The sequence below is a fragment of the Typha latifolia genome, chromosome 12 (genome assembly GCF_019914945.1).
Source record: "Typha latifolia isolate L0001 chromosome 12, TyphaL0001v2, whole genome shotgun sequence".
Lineage (NCBI taxonomy): Eukaryota > Viridiplantae > Streptophyta > Magnoliopsida > Poales > Typhaceae > Typha > Typha latifolia.
Window position 1 is genome coordinate 447,171 of NC_133097.1, and position 15,137 is coordinate 462,307.

Genomic DNA, 15,137 nt, shown 5'->3' on the forward strand with positions numbered 1-15,137 from the left:
ATGCTTGTTTAAATAATTTACCGTGAGTTACTAAATCAATGCAATCAATAAAGACTACACGTCACTATCCTAGAACATGTCAACTCAATCATATCAGGATAAATCCACATAGATATAAAGGTTGATATAATTTTTTATTCATACAAATCTCAATTATAGTGTTCATATGTTATGCACAGTAATAAAAGAGTAGTTTAGTCATTCATGCTCATCAAGGCATTAATCATGGTTTATCATAGCTCACCGAGTCATTCACCACATAGGGTAGATATTCTCAAGAAAACCATCCAACACATAACCATCCATCATCTCATACATCAAGAAGGATATATACACATCTAGCGGTAATGTCACCCACACATGCATGGCGACACTACATGTAACCGGTTGTCTATGGCCATCAAACTAAGGACCCAGTCGTAAGCTCATATCTCACTCTTTCTAAATCATCACCGCCCTCAGCGAGAGAATTGGGAGCCCTCAGCTCATCAACAAATGCCCTAACCCTACGTCATCGGGTACCGCTAAAGATATATCCCCGCCTCACAATCATGTTCTTCTATCATCATAATCTAGTTCTAACTATGCAGTATAATTACATGAATGCCATATAGGCTCCCGACCTCATGTGTAGGCTGCTAATAATATAGTCATATAAAATACACTTTACTCTTAATCCCGGGCTGAGTGAGTAGGGGTACTGCCTAGTCAGAACCCGACTATTAATGATAGGTGGAAGTGGTGCACTGTCTGTGAGTGTATAAGACATATCATAGTCATCATGATCGTTACATTCTATATTCACAACAGATATTTATGCAAGAGTTTATCATACATGATATATGTAGAGCGTTGTTACACTAATGTATATGCTAACATTCTCATAATATTATGATGAGTAAACTATTAATAACTGCACATGTCAAGTAGTACACTAGATGCATTTACTAATACTAACATTCCTATAGTATCATGGAAGATATAATAACTATAACTATATTATTGTAGACTTGTCTAAACTCTACTCGTCTGGGAGGTCTCCATAGTACACTAAATTTCCCCGGCTCCTCCAGAATCTCAAAATCCTCCTAACGCAGTGTATAGCAAATTAATAGAATAAATTTTCTTATTAGAGAATTTATGTTTAGGCATATACATGAGTTAAGAGTAGTGAGTTCTATGTTATCCTAAATTTTATACTATTTAGATAATAATAAATTGTCCTTAGGGGAGTGGTTAGGCTAATAAATCGGGTGGAATAAAGAAATAGGGTTATAGGGTTCAAATGGCCCAAATGGGCTAGGTTAGGGGTTTGGGTTGGGCCCAAGCCCAACTCAATAGGCAAAAGAGGAAATAGCTCATGGGCTGCGATTCAAACTGCATGGGCTGTGGTTTGAACCACAGCTTGTTTAGCCCTATGGGCTACAGTTTAGACCGCAGCCCATAAGTCTCGTGGGTTCATGGGTTGCGGTCTAAATTGCAGCCCACAAGTCTCATGGGCTGCTGCAATCTAAGCCGCAGCCCAGCAAGGGTGTGGGTGGGGGTTAAACAACCCCCACCCTCGCACGCTCTTCCCTTCCAAGGGAAGGAGGCAGAGGGAGGGGAGAGAAGGGCTCGACACTATCAGTGGCCCACGCTGCCGGCACTATCGATGGCCCATGCGGGCGACTGGCCGAAGGGGAGGGAAAGGAAAAGAGGAAGGAAATCGAGGAGAGAGAGAGAGAGAGAGAGAGAGAGATGCGGCGACCATTGCAGTTGCCGGCGCCGGCGCCGCCGCCACACGGTCGAGAGGGGTGAATACAGGGAAGAAAGAGAAACAACGACAATAACAAAAGAAAAGGTTTACTAAGGGGTCGCACGGTTGGCTTCGTCAGCCGTCGGCTCCGGTGCTTCATCTCCGGCGTCGGCAACCCGAGAGAGAGGAGATGGAGAGAGAGATGGCGGGTTGGAGAAGAAAATGGGGGTTGGGATGGTCACAGTGAGGGGGAGAAGTAGAGGAGGCGCATCGATGGCGTGCACGGCAGGGGAAGAAGAAGAAGAAGAAGAAGAAGAAGAAGAAGAAGAAGAAGAAGAAGAAGAAGAAGAAGAAGAAGAAGAAAAGGAGAAGAGGACGAGGGGTGTTACAAAGAAGGTAAAAAAAAACTCTATATCTAGAGAGACCCATACTGTAAAACCCTCAAACTGTGGATATTCAAACCACCAAGCTTTAGGGAAAGGTAGCATTTCTCCCATTTAATAAGTGAAGCCTACAATAGGATTTACCATGACCCCACAATAAAGCCTATATATTTTTATCAATATGGTCAATGATAGTTAAATGAACAAAAGTAGTACTTAAAACTTAAGTGAAAAGAGCCAAAATAATAGAATTGATAAAAGTGATTTTAATATTTTGAGAGAGAGTAGAGAGCTTCCACCCTTCAAGCTTAGTTTTAATCCTAGACATAAGGAACTAACATGCCTCACACAAGGCAAGGCCACATATGCTACATGTTAATTGAATATGATACTTATATAAATAAATAAAAAAGGAGCATCACAATTATTCTAATCAGCTTTAGTGTCCATAAAGATATCATCCTCAAATATGATGACAAACTCTTATATCAACATAAATATTACAATTATTTAAGAAAATGGCTAGTATTCATCTCTTCTTTTAAGCATGTTAAATAAAATTGAGTACAAAGAACAAAGGGATAGAGGCATAAGATCCTTCTCTCTAAACCTACAAAAGTCCCTTATCTAAAGAAAAATAAGATTATTAATAAGAAATGTAAATGGGGAGAAATAATATACACACGAATCTAAGAAACCTAATTTATTGAAATAGTTATAACAATTAAAACATTAGTAACGATCTTCCTATTAAGCCAAGCAAGACTAGCATAGGTTTTCATGTCAAATTTAATAAGCACATAAGGGTCATCACGCTTGCCTTTTGTATAGAATGTACAATCTCTTAAGTGAAGATAGTATTGTCTAAAATAATTTTTTTCAACTACAAAAGTGGATTGCTTATGACCAATCAGACCCGACAAAACATGTGTCATATGGTTAATCGGGACCTCATCTAAGAGCTTATAAACGACATTGCATAGAGAAATAGGGTAAAAATCTTTAAACACAGCAAAATTGGAAAATGTAATGTCCTTATTCCCAATCTTAATTCTTTGGTAGGGCTTGGGGGATCTATTTTTAGGCTTATGCATGACACATTTTACAACTAACATGATCACCAAAGTCACAGCCTTGTTCAAAGAACCTAAGTGCTATCTTGGGATCCCCTTAAGTGTCTCCTCCTATTTATCCTACAAGATGTCGATAGAGACATCAACACATAAAGGAGAAAAGAGTGTAATAGAAGTAGCCTACACAATCGACGCTCTAGTAGCAAGATAATCATGTGCAGTGGCCTCCCTTTTTTAATGAACCCATTATATACAATTTTCTTTTCTTTTTTAAACAAAGTTCATAGATATTTTGTAACTTTACACAATCCATGAGAATTAAATCCTAGATCTCATAATTAATTACTTAATGAGTTAGGTGTCTTCCTATATACTCATGTATAATTACTTTTAGAAGAACTAGGGGTCAAACATCAATTAAGATACACATTATATTAGGCAATCTTTACTATCGTCCAAGAGTAAGAGTGAATTTCTTCTTTTCCTAGTCTTAGGGCATCCTCTGTGAGTAGATATAACAATTCGTATGCATACTATTTAGCTAATCTCACTATTCAAGATCAAATCTCATATAAATAGACTAATCCACCACCTCAGCCTATATTATGACATACATAGAGCTGAGTTTGATATTGTTTCACATTATATGTTATTTTTTGGCTATTTATGTATTTATCATATGTAAACACATAAATTTTCTTGGCTATGCAATTCTTCATACATTATAAGATAGTATTATTTGCTAAGCATTAGGCTCATCTATGTTCACATATGATGTATATTGACTAGGGTCGTGATGAAAGCTTTCTCAGTAGTCTATTTAGTATGGCATTAGACCTCTCTTATTTCTTTTATATTGTAGTTTTCTTATTAGCGGCATGATCCCCTTATTATATCTCAACTAGTATATACTTTTGTATTTGGGAACTCCATCTTCCTTTGCACTATTGATGGACTTGTTGTGCCCTACGAGCTTTACTATTATTTCTGCTAATTTTTTAGTCTTATTTGATGATGATGTATATGTTGTTATCTCTTCCAACTTACATGTGAGTCAATCATACGTGAGGAGCACGTGTCAAATTTAAGGTGATTTAAACTGCATGTAGAATTTATGATCAAAGGAAAGCAACCTTCGAAATGAAGAAGATGAAAATTAAGGTTGCAAACACTTACATGAACACAATGTAAATCAAACACATGTTGAAAATAAATGAAACTTGAGGTTTGATGAGGAAGGCTCCAGCGTGAGGCTTCTTATCTTTGAGATTAGTTGCAATTGGGAAGACACCCTAAACCCTAATACTATTTAAGACAGAGATGGATGGTTGTAATACTAATAAGGAATAGAAGAACTGACTTGATCCCTTATATGCTAGCCAAATCTCTCGATTCAACTATTGTTGATAATTTTATGTGAAGAGACATGTACTTTAGTAGTAGATGTCTCTCCTTCTATTCTATATTCTTTTTTAGTGAAACGTTTGTGAATCAAGATATGATTAGAGACATGTACTTTAATAGTAGATGTCTCTCCTTTTATACTATATCCTTTTTTAGTGAAACGCTAGTGAATCGAGATATGATCATTTCAGCCTCTCAAATATGTAGCTTGTCAGTTTTTATTCAAATAGGCGAAAAAATAATGCATTATCTTAGTCCAAATAAAAGGCAATTGGATTTACTTGCAAATAAAAAAAATTAGGTAAACATACAAAAACAAAACTATTTTAATTGTTTTCGTGGAAAAACTCTACCATATTGATATTTATCACAAATCTTATATTTTGTTTTTAATATCTCGAAAGCACCCTAAAATTAATGTCAATTACCATCTAAATAAGTTACATTAATAGGTTAATTGTAGTTACAACCCTGAGCTATACCTAATTTTCACGGGGACCTCCTAAATTTTTTTAGGTTATAGTATCCTCCCTAAACTTTGGATCTAAGTGAAAAGGCAAGCGGCAATGATGAAATATACATAATAACTATTATATTCCTAATTAATATATCACAATATTACTAATTTTTAAATTAAAATAATAAATTACATAATTACCCTCAAATAACTTAACCTCTCTTCTCTCCAATCTTCTATCTTCGTAGGCAATGGGCAACGACAGTGGCACGTGAGCGTGAAGGGACGGCAGTGGCGGCGACAGGTGAGTGGGATGGCCACCAAAGCACTAACGACATAAATGTCAACGAGATGGAGGCATCTTAGAAGATGACCAGAACCATCAATGCCATCTCTACCAATTCTTCTTCGAGGCTCACAACTCTCTTTCTCCTCTACAAAGAAGACAACTCCCTCTTATCCTTCCCACCACCACCACCACCACAACCGCAACCCCCAACTCACGTAGAAGAGATTACTTCGACGATGAGGAGGAGGGGAAGCAGAACAACAACCCCAACGATGTCTTTCTTCTCATGGATGCCTTTCGAGTCCCTATCGACGAAGAGCTCTACATCTCCCTCATCAAGGAGTGCACGCACTCTAAGGATGTCGCCGAAGGAGCCAAGATTTACGCCTACATAAAAGAATCTCATCGAAACCCTCCTAGTCTTCTCCTCACCAATCGCATGTTGCTTATGTAAGTTGTTTGCTGTGCATCCCAAGACGTGCGCCAACTGTTTGAGGAAATGCCTGGTAGAGATGAGATATTGTGGGCCACCGTGATTGCCATATGTTTCGCTTATTTTAGATTCAAATATATGATCCAGTCACATAGCTTATGAATGATCAGATCGTGCAAAGAAATCAAGAGGAAATAGGTAAAATTTAGATTCAATAATATGTCGAGGGCATTCGGGCAAGATCAAAGGCGTTCAAATGGTGGGAATGACACACTTAAGAAAAGTTAAATGATGTTTGGATGACACTTAAGGGAGTCGAGATGGCATGCACAGGACAAAGAAGGAAAGTCTAGATTCTAAATCAGACTTGAATTTGTTCTAGTATGAAATAATAATTTGTCCTTTGATAATCCTATCCCTCTGAATCTCTTCTATCCTATGTTTTCTCCTTCATTCTTAACTAGACGTGATCATCGAGCGGGCCGGGCCGAGTTCGGACCGGGCTTTTCGGGCCAATCGGGCTTAAATATTTGTTCACGGCCCGACCCACCAATTACTCGGGTCAGGCCGGGTTCAAGCCGGGCTAGAATATTCTAGCTCGTTACTGCCCACTAGCCCATTACATATTGGGCTTGGGTTGAGTATAATGGCTCTAACATAATGCGTTAAATATAAAAATTATTATATTTTATTAGGCCGAATTTAATGGGCTTATATGAAGATATTTTAGTTATCTTTCATGGAAACATATATATATATTGATATATAGTTCACTAAATATCCAATGTGGGACTAAAATAATTATATGAATATGTATACATTATGAGTTGGGCTATAAATGAGAGTAGTGGATCGGGCTTTCGGGCCGAGTCGGGCGGGCAAAGGCTTAGCCTATGCCGCCCACTACCATATCGGGCTCGGGTCAGGCCGGACCTAAATCGGGCTCGAGCTGGGCTTAGTCCAGTTAAAACCGGGCGGGTTCGAGTCGGGTTTGGACGGGTTGAGCCTAATGATCGTGTCTACTCTTAACTCAAATGGAGACTACCCATTCTTTCAACCCCAACGAACTCTTTTCTTCTCTTCTCCTTTCCCTACTCCAAAACTATATCTATTTCTATTCCCTATTCCTTCGTGCTACCGCCACCCTTCTCCTATGGGGAGAGAAGTGAACAACAAGAACTCAATGGGATAGGAGTAGAAGAGGTGATTTTTAGGGTAAAAGAAGGAAAGAGAGAACGGGAGAAAGGAAAGGAAGACGACCACTTGGCATAATTAGAGAAAACTTAGATCTATAAATAGTTTGAAAGTGCTACTATTTTTAGAATTTTATATTAAAATAATATTAAATTTAAGAAACAGTCTCAAATGAGGAGTATTTTAAGCACTTTAGTTTTTCATTTTAAAAGATAATGAAATTAATATTCTCCATTTGGTCAATTGATCTTAGAGTAATATTAACCCTAAGATACTTTCTAGGCATTTAAAGTAAAATGAAGGGGTTGAATAATAAATATCCATACAAGTGTGAATGATACATTTTTCTAAATTAAATTTAGTGAAATGAGAGTGTGTAAACCCAAAAGACATATTTTATAATGTAGACAATGAAATGAATAAATCCCTACTCTGATATGACGTTCAGTTTAACTCATGTTCGTAGAGTGACTGGAATAAGTGATTTTTGAGATAGGTTCCTCCAATATGTGAAGATGAAATTCTAGAACTTGTGTAGAATTTTGCTAGAAGCTTGGGAGACATACAAACTTTACTACAAAGGATTGAGCAATTTTATCAGCAAAAGCTATCAAAAACGTTCAGGAACTATCACACCAAGTTTGCCTATGGCGCAATTCAGCTAAACAATAATCTTACAAAGTTAAGCTTATTCTATTATCACCGCGAACATGATATATTTTTCTTAAGATAGGGTAAATGCAGAATTTGGAATAGTGATCCCTCAAAATGGCAAAACAGTTGTTGGAATAGTATCCTTCAGTTTATTCCTCAAGAGTAAAAAAGAAAATATAATGGTCGCAATTGTTCTAGTGATTATTACACTTATCCATGAACCAAATTGAGCACAGAAGAATTCAAGTGACAGAATATATATGTCTGGAAAATTATCTGCACACATGAATCAGAGCACATTATAGTACAGGAAACTTGAATGAGATGTTTCACAAAATTCATATCATACTGTGATATATTTCAGAATAGCTGACCGCACGTTCTCCATGAACACTGCAGCTTCTTTCTGCATCATAAAACTCCAGTTAAATAAGTGCAGTCATGGACCAAACTGTAATAAGACAGAAAAATTGCAGCACCTGATCATTGTTCAGAGCACTTGCTATATTTTCATCGAGAAGAGATAAAATGGATTTGTTCAGTTCATTTCTTTCCACCATTTCTAGCAACTGCTTGGAGGAAAAATCGCAATAGTTAGTCATTGAGAAGCCAACTCATGTGGGAAAGTATTGCAGATCTTACTGTTGATTTCCTGTCTTTTGATTGCAATATTCTCATGAGTCTTTCTTTAGCTGATACAAGGTCCACTTGCATCTTGTCATATGCATCTGGAAAAAGATATAGGAAGTTAACTAATTAGGATGAAATATTAGCAAATCGAACGCTTATTGGTTGATCTCTGCAAAGATAACAAACCAATTCCCTCTTCCAAAACTTTCTGCAATGCTTCCAACTCGATTAATCTGGCATCCATCTCCTGCAAACAGGTAAAAATCAGTTTGCAGCTCACCGACATATCTATGTTGCAACCAAATGTTGCTAAATTATAATCATCAACAGTCATTGTGGATTGAGATTAAACAAACCTCAGTTCTGGTTACTGCAAATCGCAGTTGTCCAAGTTCACGTTGGAGATGATCAAAGAATTCTTTACTTAATCTGCAGATTCAGATAGTATTATTACATAATAAGATAAAGGATCTCTTTATACAGATAGCAATCTTAATCTGGTGGAGCAGTTACTTCTTGCAAGAAACTTTAAGCATGTCCAACCAAATATGGTTCCAATTGCATAAACTATAATGAGATGAAAGCATAACAACACTAGACCGTTTTCTATAAATAGACCTTTTGTGCACCTGGTACACATTTGAATCCAAGAGGTTTCTTATCTTCATATCGATGCTCTAGCCCTCAAGAGTCTTTAATAGCAAGAAAGAGAGAACTGCAGCAAGTGGAACTTTTTCTAAGCTCTTCAACTCTAGCGACTACCTTTTTCATCTATTGAGCTGCACAGTTCTAGATTTTCCTTCTCATTACTTTATAGTTATTATTCTCTATGAAAAGATTTTTCAATGGTTCATGAGCAGTTCCAATTCCAGATTTATTTGAATGAAAAGAATGAAGTGAATATCATTGATAGATGTTGAGATGAATAGTGGCTATTAATACTATGAAAGTAACATCATGTAATTAACTTCTCCATTACTGGAATCTAAATATTCTGCAGATCTAAATGCAGGATTGCAGAATAAAATTTCAAAAATATGCCAAAGGAAAAGGAGTGTTGCCACTTCCTCTTTCTTATGAAGATACAAAGATGGTTCGCCACACTATGAAAAGAATTTTCCTTAAAAGTCAGTTTGATTGACATAGTCTTATCTTAACAATAGAGGAACAGTCAGTCACCCCCATTGGATCAATGAAAAGAGCCCCGTTGATAGGTAGTCCAAAGGGGGAAAAATCCTTGTTACATAACCTTTTTCCGTAAAGTATGACAAGTAGAGAGAGCATCAATTGGTGCAACAATAAGGCTTGACCCCTTGCATTCAAGAAGTCATAATTTAAGTCTTAGAAACAACCTCTACAGAAATGAGGGTAAAATTGTGTACACTTTGGGCTGCCAGGTTATAATTTTTTAGATATCAATTCGAAAAAACAAGGTAAATTAAGATCTACCAAAAAAGAAAGGGTTGAACTAGAAGTAACTGAGAAAGGATTTCCTCATGAAATTATCGTGATAAGGAGATAGAGCGACAAAAAGAGTTTACCTATGCTAGTAAAACTATTATTTAACGGTGCAACAAGACAGAGATCATCTTTAAGGTCCTGTCTCCATAGTTTCAGGTCAGATATATCCTTTGCCTAATACTTCCACAAGGAGTCATTTTTAATTGCATCAATGAACTTTCCACAAGAATAACACATTAACGATCCTGAGTGCATTTTCAGCTTTCAACAATTACTTTATATAATTGCCATCATAATGAACGAATTAACATATCAGACAATAGAATTGCAACCTCATGCTCTGCTCTACCGAACAATTACATTGAGTAGTAACTAAATAACTAATCATTTGTCAATTTATATGAGTGGCCCATTGTATTATTCGTTTCCTATCTATCAAGTTTAAGAGCCAAAGGTCAGGAGTTGCTATTTTCATTGTTAACTATAATTAGCATCACATTTTCTTGCGCAGCAGTTAAGAAAAATCAGAAAAGCAATCAATTGCAACAAACCAAACCACAAAAGAAGATCATTAGATCCACTCCCAAAGAATTATCCTTTTAATTTAATTCGCTAGCATTTCCTTATGAAACTAGATTCATGCACATAAAAATCGAACACTACACCAATAAATTTCCAAAAAGTAACCTAAGATAAAAAAAATAAAAAAAAAAACCACAACGCAGCTCACCGGGGCCTCAGCCGTGCGATCTCGATCTCAATCTCTCGTGCTTCCGTGTCCAAGAAGTACTCCACCAGGCCCTCCTCCGTCTCCGGCACCACCCTGGCCTACCCCATCGCCAAAGACGGATAAGCAAACAGAACCAACAACAGCGCTAGAAGCAAAAGGAGACCACCACATGTATGAGGAAATGCCGAAGAGACCTGGCGTCGAGCGCGGCGGCGCTCTTGCTCCTCCCTGACCTCGCGCTGGAAAGCCTCCCGGGCATCGGAGTCTTTCTCGAGGCGGCGCTTGAACTCGAGCCGGGCTATGTGTCCGCCCTTGGGTGCGCCCAGGATTCCTTCGGGGTCCTGGGAGTGACGAATTGAGAGAGCCCAAGAGGTTGTGAAAGTGGGGTGAAGCGAGAAAAAGGGAGGGGGAGAAGCGAAGGCTCTTTTTCCTACTTACCCATCCGACGCAAGAGATTCTGGTGGTTCTTGAAGAAGTGGAAGAGAGTGAGAGTGAGCGTGAGAGTGCGGAGGAAATAGCAGCATGCGTTGCGATGCCCAGGGCGGCCATTAGCCGATAACAGAGAGAGAGAGAGAGAGAGAGAGAGAGAGAGAGCTAATTTTGGAGCTCTGTCTTTGTGTTTGTTGAAATGGAGAACGCTATCCACCTATCTATCCGTTAGTAAACTGTGGATTCCAATCCTCTTTAAAAAAAAAGGAAGTTATCTCTTTTGTCTACTAAATTGTATGTATGCAATATATATATATATATATATTATGCATATTATTACGTGGACGAAGCTTTTAAATTTGACTCACTCATCTATGTATACTTATTTGGCCCCAAATGCTATTGAAGTTACTATAATTGTTTTATAGCTCATATTTTCGTATCGAGGTGATTGAAGAAGAAGAATATGAAAAATATCTAATAATATAAATGCATGTCACATATTACTTAAATATCCTTGGCAATATAATAAATAGAGGGGTGGCCTATGACTATGGGAGGTTCAAAAGGACATAGTCATTCATGAAAGATAAAGTCAAAATTGATTAATTAATTGTCAACTGGATGCAAATATGAAATTTTTTATATAAGGTCAGGTGATTTGATGCATGACTAACAAGGGGCCCTAAGGAATTACTCTATGGACTTGCATACGTTGGGACTAAAGGAAGAGACGACATTAAAGCCTTGCAAGCAAAGCCAAGTGATCTACTTCCATCGACTAAATTGTTTACAGCCAGATTTTAATAATTTCTTATATCAATTAATCTTGTACGTACGTGGTATATATATTCCAAATCCAAATGGCTTTCAAAGTTGAAAACTGAATCGATTCCAGTGAGCAATATATATATATATACGTTACTCTACTCCAATGGTAGGTCTCAGGTGCTGTACTTCAATTAGATTATGCCAGTTGTCTAAAACTATTGTTATCTAATCGGGAGAGTCACGATCTCACCAGAGTTGACTAAATGACCACACCAATTAATATCCAACGACAATCTTATATTGGTTCTTAGAAATATTTGACATTTTCTAGCAGCAGTATGCTCTTTATTCTGGTGTGCTGCAAATAAAGTCCTCTACCTCCTCAAGCTTGCATGGTTCTATGTTTATAAATAACAATGGGGTATGCCTTCCTTCTTGATCAAGTTGAAGAGAGAAAATACGAGATGTATTACATCGTAGGAGAGAAGCGGACGGCGATGGCGTTGGCCGTGGCGGTAATGCTGGCGGCCATCGCCGTGAGGGGAAGCATGGCGGCGTCGCCACCGCCGCCGTCGAGCCTGCCGTGCATGTCGCAGCTGACAGCATGTTCAAGCTTCTTTAGCTTCATAAGCCCGCCGGCGAGTTGCTGCGTGCCGTTGAGGGATGCATTCGTGGATGATCTCCAGTGTTTTTGCTACGTCTTCGACAACCCGGACGTGTTTGGTGCGTTTAAGATCGACGCCAACACGTTTATGTCGCTCTTCACGAATTGCAACATCACCGATGCCTCCACCAGCTGTACGTCTTCACCAGTAGCTTCTTCGTATATATCTCGTATATTATATATAGGTCATACGTACAAAAAAAAAACTAACTCTTTGCTACTATAAACACACTTAAGGTCACACAAAATTTTAACTAAGGGATAGTTTGGTTTGAGGATAAACCTCGAACTTTCTTTTAGGCTTGATTTTTTAAAAAGTAAACTTAATTAGATATGAAAAAGATAAAAAAATATTTAGTTACTAAACTAAATTAAAGATCTCTGAACTTAAACCAAACGGTCTTATTATACTAAAAAGCCTTTAGTCTAAAGTTTAAGTCGTTCTGATGATGTTTGGTCCAGTAATAGGTACTTGGTATCATTTGAATGGATGTTAAAAACTAGACAAATACTTTCATACCCCTTTAAAAATTATAATATTATTCTCACAACTATAATAAGTCAGTTTTCATATCCTTATAAAACTACATTACGTAAAAAATTACATGTGCCTAACTTTCAAATTACACATTCCTTTTTTTTTCATTAAGATTTCTCTCTTAGATATGATTATGTCTTAATTATAGAAGATATTAAGATATATATGTAAATAATAAAGAATAATCAAAGAGATAAAATTTAATTAAATTTTTATCAAGTTAATTATAAAAAAATATCAATATGATATATATATATATATATATATATATCTCAATTAAGGATATATTTGTCTTTTACTTAATAAAATATTAAGATAATATAATTGTTAAAAAATAATGTGCAAGGTAATATATTTAAAAAATAATAATTCCCTATTAAACTGGTAATATCTTTTAAATTTTTTATATTTCTATTATACTCTTAAAAATTTAACTGTTAAATTTTTATCAAATCGATTAATAAACAATTAATCCTACAGTAAGAAAGAAGCGCCCAACTAAAAACTAACTAGTTTGGTAACCAATCAGTTTACCACCCAAAGTTTTTGCTCTAATATTTAGCCTGCTTAAGGCTTTAATATTAGTTTTTTAATACAACTCATATATTAAATAGGTAACATGGGATGAATTATTTATTATATTTTAAGACTAAACAAATTAATCAAGTTCAGAGTCATTGCATTGCCAATTTGAGCCAAGCTCGAGCCAACTTATTATTTTTGATAAATGCCATCAGAATTGAGACTGCTGTAAAGGATTACTATTAATTCTCCTTCTGAGTAAGCAGAATAATCTTGGCATTCCATCAGAATTCACATTGAGTGATAATTGCCAGTAGTAAGGAGATGCTTATGAGGTTGATTTATCTAACTCCACTCCTTTTTTATAGGTCAATTTACTACAATTTACCCTCCTCCAGGTATGATTTCTACATCATGTTCTTTGTTTTCTTGGATAACTAGTATTTTTACATTATCCTTCTTTTTTAAAAGAAATTATATTATCTCACTATATGAAAATTGAATAAGTTACAAAAAAAGGTCCTTGAAACTTCCAGGAAAAAAAAAATTAAACTATTCCTCAAATTTTCTTTGAACTATTTTCATTTGTAATAAATCAAAGGCAATGTAATTTTTGTTTAATATTAAATTCTGATTTGCAGTTATTTGTACTTGAAAAGTCGAGAAAAAATGAAACTTTTTCGTTTTCTTTATGCAATTAATAAGTTCTCTATTTCATATATCCACCACCTCATTTTACCTAATATCATATTTATGGAAATCATATATCTTGCTATAAACTTTATTTTCTTTGACTGAAAATTTCAAGAGATATTTTAATCTGTTAAGTTGAATAATGTTGTTATATTTAAAAGGAAGCAAGAAATGTATCATAAAATTTTCTTCTTAAGTTATGCTATATTATGTGATCTCAAGTAGATGTAAATATCATTAACTGAATTAATTAATGCATAAGTATTGCTTCATGCTTTTACAAATAAATTAGGATTTGTTAACATTTTTGAGATTGTACCATCTCTTGTTTCAATGATGCTTGGCAGCTAATCCCAATGGTAGCAATGCCGGACATAAAACCATGTGGATTGGGACATCTGGCTTCATGTTCTTTCTCTTATTCTGGTGGTCCTTGGTGGCATAAGATTATCTTTATCCCTTAGTTTTCTGGGTGAAATTTTTTCAAAGGATTGTTCTTTTAATTTCTTCTTATTGATGGTGTAACTTTTGGGTTGTGTAAATATATATCTGTCAATTTGATTGCTAATTAATAAGGAGCATATATCTTGATGTACATCTTTTATTTGAGAGATAGTGCGTCCATATATATATATATATGAAGTATATAGGAGACATATCCATGCATATCTGTGGTCTTATTGTTATCTTTGTACATGGGTGGAGTATTTTTGAGCAAACAAAAGGGTATAGCTTTGAAGAAATCTTTATTTACATTGAACTTAATACATCCTACGAGGATGTTAATTTGGAGATTGAAAATAATAATAATAATAATAACATAACCATTACTTTGGCTCAAGATCGATAATGCGTTTTTCCTCGATCTTATACCTAGCATGATAACACACCACCTGACTAGAATAAAAGCTTAACGGTGACTTTATTTTTTTATACCCTAACTTTATGCTATATATGTTCATAAGAAATCTGAATTCATCTCTTCATCATGCAAAAAAAAGAAAATAATTGCAGAAAGATGTCGGCATCTCAAAAAAAAAAAACCATCCATTTATAGATTGAAGGTGAGAAATTAAT

At 35.9% G+C, this 15,137-nt stretch overlaps 2 protein-coding genes across 2 annotated transcripts; one reads left to right on the forward strand and one right to left on the reverse strand.

Moving 5' to 3' along the window:
• Window positions 1–7,748: 7,748 nt before the first annotated feature.
• LOC140798979 (uncharacterized) lies at window positions 7,749–11,161 on the reverse strand. Its single transcript, XM_073153071.1, has 8 exons — window positions 10,882–11,161; window positions 10,638–10,784; window positions 10,444–10,541; window positions 8,609–8,681; window positions 8,439–8,499; window positions 8,265–8,350; window positions 8,102–8,191; window positions 7,749–8,028 (listed from the first exon to the last, which is right to left on the reverse strand). Exons 1-8 carry the CDS (start codon window positions 10,990–10,992, stop codon window positions 7,966–7,968), a joined length of 729 nt encoding a protein of 242 aa, XP_073009172.1. The 5' UTR covers window positions 10,993–11,161; the 3' UTR covers window positions 7,749–7,965.
• An 898-nt stretch (window positions 11,162–12,059) lies between these two features.
• LOC140798889 (non-specific lipid transfer protein GPI-anchored 3-like) lies at window positions 12,060–14,505 on the forward strand. The gene is made up of 2 exons (XM_073152974.1): window positions 12,060–12,441; window positions 14,408–14,505. The coding sequence occupies exons 1-2, from the start codon at window positions 12,060–12,062 to the stop codon at window positions 14,503–14,505; spliced, it is 480 nt and encodes a 159-aa protein (XP_073009075.1).
• The last annotated feature ends 632 nt before the right edge of the window (window positions 14,506–15,137 follow it).

Excerpts from the sequence above, each read along its gene's own strand:
- LOC140798979 (XM_073153071.1), bottom strand. The coding sequence starts at position 10,992 with ATGGCCGCCCTGGGCATCGCAACGCATGCTGCTATTTCCTCCGCACTC. Across the intron at positions 8,682-10,443 it reads ATCGCACGGCTGAGGCCCCG|ATTAAGTAAAGAATTCTTTG; the intron begins GTGAGCTGCGTT and ends CTGAATCTGCAG. Across the intron at positions 8,500-8,608 it reads TTGCAGTAACCAGAACTGAG|GAGATGGATGCCAGATTAAT; the intron begins GTTTGTTTAATC and ends ACCTGTTTGCAG.
- LOC140798889 (XM_073152974.1), top strand. The coding sequence starts at position 12,060 with ATGGGGTATGCCTTCCTTCTTGATCAAGTTGAAGAGAGAAAATACGAG. Across the intron at positions 12,442-14,407 it reads CACCGATGCCTCCACCAGCT|CTAATCCCAATGGTAGCAAT; the intron begins GTACGTCTTCAC and ends GATGCTTGGCAG.